Source organism: Convolutriloba macropyga, chromosome 9, assembly GCF_964194025.1.
Source record: "Convolutriloba macropyga chromosome 9, txConMacr16.3, whole genome shotgun sequence".
Lineage (NCBI taxonomy): Eukaryota > Metazoa > Xenacoelomorpha > Acoela > Convolutidae > Convolutriloba > Convolutriloba macropyga.
Window position 1 is genome coordinate 16,641,061 of NC_134476.1, and position 12,259 is coordinate 16,653,319.

General features: G+C 36.7%; 2 protein-coding genes across 3 annotated transcripts in view; both read right to left on the bottom strand.

Annotated features, from left to right (window-relative positions):
• LOC142345644 (cytochrome b5-like) overlaps positions 1 to 12,259 on the bottom strand; it is a 287,355-nt gene that overhangs the window by 13,733 nt on the left and 261,363 nt on the right. The gene's annotated exons all lie outside the window — the stretch shown is intronic.
• The window catches only part of LOC142345642 (uncharacterized), a 50,851-nt gene continuing 40,764 nt past the window's right edge, over positions 2,173 to 12,259 (bottom strand). The window contains exon 6 of the mRNA XM_075397803.1: positions 2,173 to 2,299. Coding sequence (XP_075253918.1) covers positions 2,292 to 2,299 — 8 coding nt within the window. The 3' untranslated portion in view covers positions 2,173 to 2,291. The remainder of the gene's footprint in view (positions 2,300 to 12,259) is intronic.

Consider the following 12,259-nt stretch of genomic DNA (forward strand, 5'->3'; position numbering starts at 1 on the left):
AAGACACAATGAAAAAGACAGCACAATGCGTAAAGGAATCAATTACTCTGTAAGCTAAACAAAAATTTATACGGGTTGAAAGAATCTAGTCGGAACTGGTACTTAACAGGGTTTCTTAGGGATTTGGGCTTTAATTCATCTATTCAAGATGAGTGTCCATTTATTAATAAAAAAGAATGATCTGCCTTTGGGTAAATGATATTGTTATATTAGAGATGCGACAAAACATTTACGAAACTTCAAAGTCAAAGAAATTGAGAACTTCAAAATAGGTAGCAAAGCTGCCCTGAGTTTGCTCTTGAACATTAAATAAAGAATAAAAGAATGACAGTAGGATATTGCAAATACCTTTGCATGTCAGTCAAAGTATTTACCAAACCACAAACTGCACAAACAGCTAACATTCCAAGATCGTTTCTAGAACCGGGGAACGCCGCAAAAGCAATGGGACGCCTCAAAAGCTTGTCTGCGTTACTTGAAGGGTATCAAAATTAAAAAGGTACATTTTTGGGATTATAAGGTAACAGCAAAATATCTGCTACAGTCGTCAAGGATAAAAAAAGGATATTTAAAGTTAGAAAGACTAGAAACATAACTTTTAACGAACATGAATTGTACAAAAACTACTCATTGAGTGCAGGACAAATGAGGTTAGAACAGGAAGCAGGTCAACAGAAGCAATAAGAGACGTTTTGAACACAAAAAGGTAGACCCACTTTAACCCATACACATGCTGATTTACATTTTTGTTGTTGAGAAAACAATAGCAATTTCACGTGTCATTTACACTGATGCTTTCCACAGTAATTCCGTTTCAGCATGTGAATTGATTACTTTTAATTTTCGCTCTTAATTGATCACTATGATAAAATGCTAGTAAACATCACATGTCAGCAAAAGTCACAGTTGTAAATCAAAGATGATTGTATGTCACGTAAAAGGCGGTAATGACTCGGTATATAAATGGACCACGATTTGTGCTTATTGCGACTGTTGTGAACCATCGATTCTACTTAGAATATTTGATGACATGATTTGTATCTGCGTTCCCATTAACCGAAACTATTAAGATTAATTTATTTAAAATGCCACCGATTTTGGCGCACTTTTAATTTGATTTTTATTATTTAAACTGCAGCCAATTGCGGTCAGCTGCTTAAAATCATGAGTGAGAGAGAGATTCAGATCACGCAAAAAGTCAGGGGCGTAGAGACACTCGGAAAGACACAGTCAAGCGACATTTTGATGCTGCTTTCAGTCCTCAACGTGCTGCAACGTACACTAAAATAATTAAAAAGCAGCTCTCACTTCAGCAAAATGAATTAAATCTAACAAGTAAATTCAAATCTTGTAAACATGTAACATTTAAACCAAGAAAAATCAACACTGACTTTCAAACATACGAAAGGGCTGCCAAAAGTTTTAAAACAGACACTGTTTAAAAGAAGATGATACAACATCGCAGCATCAAATATCAAGGCGATCATTTATTTGAACAATCGAATATATTTCACTAGATGAACAATCGGCGCAGCTGATAAGTCTTCTAATAATCTGGCTTCTCCGGTGGTGGTCCGCAAGGTTGCAGATAGCTCTGAAGGAGATTAAATTGCACTCTGGCTTTGCTCTCGTTCTCCACAATTGACACTAGACTGAGCATGTCGTAATGACCGAGATAGGAGGAAATCGAGTCTCTAAACAAAATATTTTTATAATCATACAGCTTGTCAAAATAATAACATCTCTTCGAATTTCTTTCTCAATTTATGTTATTGAATACCATTTAGAACCAACAAGTTAAGCTTTGAACGATTGCAGAGAATTCAGCAATCAGATCTACTACGACCTTGAAAAATACTTTTTGCTTTTCAGGATCATATTTACTTAATTCATCGATTTGGTTTCATGACACAAATTGAGAGTCAAATGTTGTTACTAAAACATCTAGCATTTACCATGTGGTAATTATACCAATTACGTAAAAATCAGAACCTTATTAGCGAAACTATTAAGTTTGATTAAAGCGCTGATGAATATAAGAAAATTGTTAATAGTATCACTTAAGATAAAACTTCACATAAAAATTCCACAGGGATGGATTTTCCCTTAAATACAATGTCCGTTTTGGGCATATTTATTGATCTCATCCCAATGAATTGTAGTATTGTATACCTGTGTTGGTGTGTGAGCCATTCCCATTTAGTAGTGTCACTATGTCCAGTGCCCACATACTTGGACTGGAGATGTTCCATCTGAGAATGCACATTGTATCTGTCACCCATTATCCAACACTACTTATCTGAAAAAAATGACCTTTTAAGTGACTGAACTGTGAACCAATTTTGGCGTAGTTAATTTGAACAAATTCAAACTATTTAACTGCACCAGTGTGAGTATATCAATTGTACAACAATTTTTTAACGCACTATACTCGAGTTGAATGCAGTTACATTAAATTCTTCTGACAGTGCAACAATTTTAAACTTTAATAATCTTAGGGGTTTCGGGGTTCAACCACTAAGAACCGTCCTTGACACCATAAGTACATGTTTACAAAACAGCTTCTGTGAATCGCATACGTGGAGACTAGTGAGCTGAAAGGCTCTAAGCGAACTTAATGCACGCTGGGCGCTACCTTTTAATCTCATTTTTGAGGACTAATATAATTGCTACAAACTTCGTTTTTCGTTTGAAAGCAATTAAAAATATGCCCTTAGCCAACTCCTAATGGCCCAGGGAGTAGGAGCAGAAGCAACAGGCATATATGAAATTAGAACGGAATTCCATGGGCATAACTATAGGCCAGCGAAAAATCAAAGATATATAGATCTGTCAATTGAATAACTCTTGTTGAAGCAGATTACAGAAAAGCAGAAAGAGAAGCTCATAAAAAATACTTTAAATGTGCCGAAAGAAGAAGACAAATCGGGAACGTCATTAAAACATGGCGGCTCGTGCGAGTCTGTGTGTAGCACAGGATGTTCTAACATACCTCTCAATGTTGCCCAAACAACTTAAATTTTCGTCAGAAAATTAGTTTTTTAACATCTTGCTGATGTGCCGTCAGTTAGATTTAAACCCAACAATTTGGGTTTTGGACTTATTTAAAGCCGCAATTTGTAGTAAATATCAAACAATTTTTCGAATTTATTGTGATTGCTAAAAGTTTTTGCAACCTGCTTCCATTTGTATCTCACATTTAAAGCAATCAACTCTCTCACACCAGCCCTCACTTTCTCTCTGTCTTTTACACACATACCAAAAACATTACACATAAGCACACAAGCGCGTACGAACACGCAGACACAAAAACAAACACAGAAACAAAAATCGATTTGAAAATTTTATTTTTGGCATCTGGTCTTTACTCTAGTTCGTCAAAGTTTTTTTATTTTTTTCGAAAACTAGATGTGGACTTCATGGGGCAATTGTATGGTAAAAGTCAAATGGAACGAAAATTGTAATCAACTTAGAAAGTTTTTCATTTTTGACGTTTCATGAGCATAAAAGGACTATTATCCTTCTTAAAAACCTCAGACGGGTTATCAATCAGATTTCAAAAAACACGGTTGTGTTATTGGAGATATTGAAAAACGCAAATTGTAGGAAATAATCACAAATTGTAGGAAATAAACAATACTAATAATCATAAAACTTCTCATGGTTTGCGACAGTTTGCCATTTATCCAGAAGAACTCCAGAAATATCCCATTTCGATTCTATATTTACTCGAAGTGAAATCAAAATCATTAAACAAATATAAACCGACTAATGTCGGAAGAATTGCTCTCAAACGACAGCCGGGTGGAAAAACATTTCACCCCACCGGGATTCGAAACATTGCCCTCCCATATCACAACAATATGCTCTGCCGACTGTGCTATTTGGCCCTTACTTTTGCTATGCTGGAACCCACTTTATATTAGCAAGAAGCTTTACTTCGGAGTGAGAGCAATACATATCACTCAAAAATGAAGAACGAAAGCGTGAAAAAGTCACTTGAGAAATCTAAGAAAAGAATGTTCTAGAAGAAAAGCGGTCAGGCGAAAAATTTGCATACAAAAACACCAACGCGTTTACAATAATTGCTATGAACTTCGTTCAAAGGCAATTAAACACCTGGATTACCTAAAGTACATATTTAATGGGATCGCACCAGTGTTGCAGAATGCAGAAAAGCGAGGCAAGATTATTTCTACATGACGTAAAAATTTAGCCATTTTAAAATCAAATTCGAGAAAACGCAGCAACCCAGGCTTCAAAAATCGGTTAACTAAACCGATTGAAATGGAATCCCCTCAAATTGTTAGCAAACATCTGTACCACCAAGTTTATCTCAATAAAATCGCAGATTGCACATAACAATTTGAATAGGTTACCATTTAACGCACGCAGTGATTCCTAGGAAAACGCCTAAAATCAGAGTAAACCAGAAACGGACGATCTCAATGATAAGGCCACACCGAACAATTATTGATTCAATTATCCGTCCAAACAGTTCGGAACTACCCAAAAAATGAAAAGCAAAATAACAAAACCAGGATTAATAACCAAGGGAAAGGCACTAAGTGGTACCGAGCGCGCCAGGAAGCCCAAGGAGTGGTTCAAATAGTCACAATGGACAGAAAGCGGTATTACGCAGCTTCAATGACGTTGACTTTGTGAGTGGGTTTGAGAAAAGTTTGTCCGACACATTTCAAAACACGGGAATGACTTGTCGTACTCTTAATACTGCTTATAAATCGCCGACCATTTAGTTTTAGCCCGGAAAAATCTTAGTTTTAGACCAGAATACAGGCGCACCATGACGGGTTCTCCAAAATGATAGCCGCAACACGGGATAGATGGATGTTCTTCATCCGTCGTGAACTGGAAGCAAAATCGAGCCAATGCCAAGAGCGTCAATCTGTATGTTAAAACTTAATAACACTTAAAGCAAAAACAACCGTAAGCGGACTCGTTGAAGATACCGGAATTTTGTTATTAAGATTGAGAAACCTGTAATAGTGAAATGGGATCTATGCACTGATACAAAATCAGAAAAGGCAAAAATTAGCCATTTAAAAAGATTAACATTTAACTCTTTTGTTAAGAAATCATTGTGAACAGAGAAAAATTACTAAAATACAATTTTGAATCAGCGCGAGACTACTCGAGGACCACAAAAGTCGAAAGAACAATCGGTTCAACAAAAGACTACACAACAGCTCATTTTAGCAAACAACCCCAAGATAAAATTAACATATTTTCAAATATGGAATTGAAGGCCCTGAGATTTGGTATGAAAATTGAGACGCTATCACCTCTTGAAAAATTTTTGGCAGAATGAAAATACTCAGCGACAAAATTTTACCAAAAACTCTCTGAATATAAATTGATCTAAAACCCAATGAACACAACACGAAAAGGTGTGCTTTTGACTGCGCAGAAGAAACAAAGAAGCCACATAGACTGAGGCATTTGAGTCAAAAACAGTGTCAAGGAAACCCCAGAATGGAACATATGGTATAGCACAACGGAGTCTCGGGCCACCAAAGCTGCGATGACGGTTAGTCAAACATCAGATGACAAAGCGCTCCCACAAATGGTCGAAAAACGAGGTGTATATTGTTTAAAAATGGGATGGCTAAGCAAACGGAACAAATGCAGCGACTCTGTGCCACGCGCAGTGACATTGCACAGCACAGGGCCGAGGGTGTAAGAGACAAAAATGAAACAAGCACTATCAATCATCGGTGAGATAAGACGAGCAGGCAATGAGCGATCCATTCAAGGAGGTGGTCCCCATTAGCAGCGCCCCATTAAAGCAGCGGGCCTAAAATCGGAAGGAACCTCACAGTCAACCAACCCAGGACATGGACGCAGTAAAAATCCCGAAGAACCAGCTGAGTTGGTTGTCGAACTCACAAGTGAGAGTAGTACGAGCAACAGCAGCTAGAACATCATGGAAAAACTTCACAAGAAAAAAAACATTGCAAACAGAAATAGGCACACGGTCACGCCCCGATGGTACGTTATATTACCCCAAAAACAGCAACAAAAAAACTTTCAAAAATGGTACACAAAGGAATCTACAGAAGCGGAGCCCGGACAGCAAAAGTTACTCCAGGAGTGGTCTTAATGAAACATTTAGCTGGCAGATTGCCAGAAAATAGCCGCAATAGATTCGTAGATCTGCAGTCTAAAAAACAGTAAAAAAGACAGACCGAAAAAATTCGTCTTTTCATTGAAGGCTGATCTGTTATATTTTGATTGAAAATCTGTATAAGTTATTGCTGCCTCTATTAGCTGATCTCAAATAACCTTCATTTAGAGTGACACACACCCATTTGACCTTAACTCTTTGAATTAAAGTAAATAAAAGTCAATTTCAAAGTGAGGAAGTCATTTTTGAGAGTGAGGTAAGTCAAGTGTGACCAAAAATTTAATCATGAGAATGAACAAAAAAACTCGCTCCACTAAGAGCAAAAAATGACGTCACACATGCAATTCAGTTGAAATTGCATGAACGAATGAACAAAAAGTGGCTGTGACGTCATATGGTCGTAACAAAAATCATGACGACGAAATAAAAAAACATAGCGGGACAAGTCCTGACGTACAATTCAAAGAATTTTCATTGACTAAACAGAAAACTAGACCTAGAACGGACTATGAATGGATTGGAAAAACCATTTAGAAAAAAATCGGATAAAAAAATTAAAAAAAAAAACAGTAAAAATCAAAGTGAAATTGCCGCATGTGAACAAAAAACCACTAGCGAGAAAGCGAATTTTTGTTCCAACACCGTTTTCTCACTCTACTTCAAATTTAGAGCAAAAAAATTTCACGCCGCAAAACCACTCGCTTTTTCGCTCCACTTCCTGTTTCGGCGTGACCAAAATCACTACTCCAATTTGACTTCAAAAATCATGAAAATGTGTAAACATCTTAAAAAACATAGCTGGCAGATTGCCAGAAAATAGCCGCAATAGCTTTGTAGATCGGCAGTCTACAAAAACAGTAAAAAAGACAGACCAAAAAAATTCGTCTTTTCATTGAAGGCTGATCTGTTATATTTTGATTAAAAATATGTATAAATTATTGCTGCCTCTTTTAGCTGATCTCAAATAACCTTCATTTAGAGTGACACACACCCATTTGACCTTATCTCTTTGAATTAAAGTAAATAAAAGTCAATTTCAAAGTGAGGAAGTCATTTTTGAGAGTGAGGTAAGTCAAGTGTGACCAAAAATTTAATCACGCGCATGAACAAAAAAACTCGCTCCACTAAGAGCAAAAAATGACGTCACACATGCAATTCAGTTGAAATTGCATGAACGAATGAACAAAAAGTGGCTGTGACGTCATATGGTCGTAACAAAAATCATGACGACGAAATAAAAAAACATAGCGGGACAAGTCCTGACGTACAATTCAAAGAATTTTCATTGACTAAACAGAAAACTACCTAGAACGGACTATGAATGGATTGGTAAAACCATTTAGAAAAAAATCCGATCCAAAAAATCGAAAAAACTGTAAAAATCAAAGTGCAATTGCCGCATGTGAACAAAAAACCACTAGCGAGAAAGCGTATATTCGTTCAAACACCGTTTTCTCACTCTACTTTAAATTTAGAGCGAAAAAATTTCATGCCGCAAAACCACTCGCTTTTTCGCTCCACTTCCTGTTTCGGCGTGACCAAAATCACTACTACAATTTGACTTCAAAAATCATGAAATTGTGTGAACAGATCTTAAAAAAAAGACAGCGCCCCAATACAATTCAAATTCTTTGAATTGTAAAAAACCAAGAGAAGGCCAATAATAGCCCCAGCTATCGCTGTGCGGCTATTAATAAAATTAATATAAACGGATAAAAAATCATATTAATGAATCCATAGCCCCGGTTATCTAAAAAAATTTTTCGACCTGTTAGATTCAGAAGATTTCTGTTATATAACATTTTCTGAGCCGAAGCATGTGGTATCTATAGATAGAGATATGATTAAAAATATATAAATTCTCATTTTAGTGCAGTAAAATTCAATTGACGAAATTTATATGGTCCTTGATAACATCAGAAGCCGTCAGTGACATCACGCTACAATAGATTCAAAATTTTGCATGAAAAAGAAACCAATTTCTCCAAACTTAGTTGGAGAGAAATTAATAAGAATGAAACAACGCCTCGTAGTAAATGGGAAAACGACAATGAATTGTTTCCTTATTTGATATCACTCGTTAACTTCTTTAGTGTTCAATTTGAGGCTACCACCAAATGGAACATTCTATTTATCGTAACCTTTGAAAGAAAACGCAACGTATTTAATGATAGTCTATGCAGCTAACATAAACCCTGATCCTTGACAATTGACAGAAAACAAAATTGGTCTAAATCAGATGCCATTTATCAGAAATTGAAACATAACCGACTAACGTTGGGCGAATTTCTCTCAAACGATCGTTCAGCGGTTGGCTACGTGAGCGGGTGAATTACTCTCAAACGATCGGCGAGCGGTTGTCCAAATCGGTTGGCTTCATTTAACTTCAGCTTAATTGAAGGGGCGTGGGGTGAGTGCCGGGGGGGGGGGGGGGTTGGCAACAGTGCGGGGGAACGGCGGGAGCGGGTATTTGGTTGTACGGGGCCCTTACGGTCTGAACGATGCACAGAACCACCTTTCACCCCATAAGTATAGGTCTCCAAAATACTTTCTGTGAGTCGCTTACTTGGAGACTAGTGAGCTGAAAGCCTCTAAGAAAACTCAAGGCCCGCTGGGCGCTACTTGTTATCCCGTTTTGAGGACGAAAAGTCAAATGGATCAGACAGCGAAAAATCGAATTAAATGTTTGTTGACAAGAGCCTTGATCTTTAGTGTAACTAGAACCATTTCTGGTTAGACCTAATATCGATAATGTTGTTGTCCTTTTTATTATAGCCCATATAAAGATCAATAAAAATTTACAAAATCTCTGGTACTCAAAAGCTTATAAACGAAAATAGGGTACAAATCACAACAAAAAGAGTGAGCGATTAGAGAGCAAACCTTTAGGAAAAAACTTGCGCGTCAGTCGCCACTGTCGCGAGCATTCGGCGTCGATTTTCTCTCGGTAACACGAGAAACAATGACTTCTGAAAAACAAAGTAAATGTGATGTAATTAAAAAAAAACACATCCCTTCAATGAGCTAGGAGCAAAAATTTTCAACAAATCACAACCCAACACTGAGACAAAAAGTTTTACTAAAAATTATATTTGTTACTTATTAACAAAAATTTAAGCTCGCTTAAAATGAAGTAAAAATAAATAATAGTTTTAGGACATTGCCATGTCTATTCTCGTCGTCGACCTGGATATGAATCTAACTCAACCGAACATGGAACTAAGGGTAACAGCTGATGATATTTGTTTGACAAAAAATTTCTAGTTACAAGTTTGGTGCTAGTGCAATCAGTTCGTGTTTTGGCACCCGTGTTGCACGCTATATTGCACGAAATATTGCAAAAACCTTATGTAAATGAGGCAAATTATACAATCTCTGCAAACTTAATAAAATAGCTGGAATAGCTACACAATAGACTTACAGCGCGTAGAATGGATATAGAAACATAGAACTCAATTGATGAAGTCAATAACGCTAAACAAAACCTGAATATAATCTAATCCAAAACCAAAATATATTAATCTTTTCAAAACTTTTTTTGAAATTCATAGTGCTTAATACATTAGTCAAGGTGCCTTATTAGCAACATTCACCCTAGAGAAATTCAGTTTTGACCTTGAAAATGTTTAGAGCAAGCTTAATATTGTTACGTGTTAACCTTACCACGAGTTAAAAGTCATTTAGCGAGTGAGGTAAGTCATCTATGATCAAAAAATTTAGGGCCCAATTCCGTTCAACTTCTTAACATAAACCAACTAATGTCGGATAAATTGCTCTCGAACGACAAGCGAGGCAATTTTATCGGGGGCAGTAGCCTAGATAACTTTTTCTTTATGGGTGCAAAAATACTTAACCACCCCGGGATTCTATTTTAGTTACAAGCTTTACTTCGGAGTGCCAGCAATAGAGACCATTCACAAATAAGAACGAAAGCGTGAAAAAGTCACTTGAGAAGTCACAGAATGTTCTAGAAGAAAAGCGCAAAAACGGTCAAGCGAAAAACTTGCTTAAAAAAGACCAACACGTTTACAATACTTGCGAGGAACTTCTTCGAGAGCGATTAATGACCTCAAACAAATGGCATCATACAAAAGAGGCACTCGGAGACCAGTATGGCATGATAAAGAAATTTGTGGTTGAGGTTTCCGACGCAAAGAAATCTAAAACAAAAACAGCGTCAGCTGATGAAACAAGATCACCGTAATATGGCCACACTCAGCTTTGCAGCTATAAAAAAGAATGATTGACACGCGATTAAAATTGTAGCAGTTCTTCTTGTAGACCAGAATAATGACGTGTAGGAAAGTCGATAGAATTTCTGCCAATTATTACCCAGTTTATTCTTGACATAGAACTACCACCAAAAGCGGGATCAAACTACCCATTCAAGTGCCATTTACAACATCATGTCTTAGCTATTCTATTTATACTGCTTAGTTATTATTGAATAATAGTAATGTAAAAAAATTACGTCACGCGTATAGAGGTAGCCACGATTAATCAGTGCGAAATGTGCCGAAAACTACAAATGTGCCGATATTTTATGCAATTACTACTTGATAAATTTCTCATCAAAAAAATCATTTTTTGATAACAGAGCAGCAATCACGAAAAAACTAGAGATATTGATTATTTTCTCAGCCAGATTCATAGTGTTGTCCTATCCATTTTTCAACAGCTTAACTGTCTTGAAACGTGCAGAACCGCTTTTATTCTGGACAAGCAAGGAATGCCATTGTATACTGGCTCGTATGAAAAAGCTATCTGTAAGTTATCAGATCTCCAATTGAGTTTCTCGTTCTGAGTAAGTCTTAAATTGAGATATATGATGTCGTGGGCAGCTAATTTGTTACTGAATAAATTCCAAAATAAACATTATGAGGTCGGCGAATGTTATGTAAATGAGGCAAATTATACAATCTCTGCAAACTTAATAAAATAGCTGGAATAGCTACACAATAGACTTACAGCGCGTAGAATGGATATAGAAACATAGAAATCAATTGATGAAGTCAATAACGCTAAACAAAACCTGAAAATAATCTAATCCAAAACCACTATATAATAATCTTTTCAAAACTTTTTTTTGAAATTCATAGTGCTTAATACATTAGTCGCGGTGCCTTATTAGCAACATTCACCCTAGAGAAATTCACTTTTGACCTTGAAAATGTTTAGAGCAAGCTTAATATTGTTACGTGTTAACCTTACCACGAGTTAAAAGTCATTTAGCGAGTGAGGTAAGTCATCTATGATCAAAAAATTTAGGGCCCAATTCCGTTCAACTTCTTAACATAAACAAACTAATGTCGGATAAATTGCTCTCGAACGACAAGCGAGGCAATTTAATCGGGGGCAGTAGCCTAGATAACTTTTTCTTTATGGGTGCAAAAATACTTAACCACCCCGGGATTTGAACCATGGACCTCCCGTTCCCTCACCAGAAGCATTACCCACTCAGCTATTAGACCCCTCTTGCTGCAATCGATTCTATTTTAGCTACAAGCTTTACTTCGGAGTACCAGCAATAGAGACCATTCACAAATAAGAACGAAAGCGTGAAAAAGTCACTTGAGAAGTCACAGAATGTTCTAGAAGAAAAGCGCAAAAACGGTCAAGCGAAAAACTTGCTTAAAAAAGACCAACACGTTTACAATACTTGCTAGGAACTTCTTCGAGAGCGATTAATGACCTCAAACAAATGGCATCATACAAAAGAGGCACTCGGACACCAGTATGGCATGACAAAGAAATTTGTGGTTGAGGTTTGCGACGCAAAGAAATCTCAAACAAAAACAGCGTCAGCTGATGAAACAAGATCACCGTAATATGACCACACTCAGCTTTGCAGCTATAAAAAAGAATGATCGACACGCGATTAAAATTGTAGCAGTTCTTCTTGTAGACCAGAATAATGACGTGTAAGAAGGTCGATAGAATTTCTGCCAATTATAACCCAGTTTATTCTTGACATAGAACTACCACCAAAAGCGGGATCAAACTACCCATTCAAGTGCCATTTACAACATCATGTCTTAGCTATTCTATTTATACTGCTTAGTTATTATTGAATAATAGTAATGTAAAAAATTACGTCGCACGTATAGAGGTAGC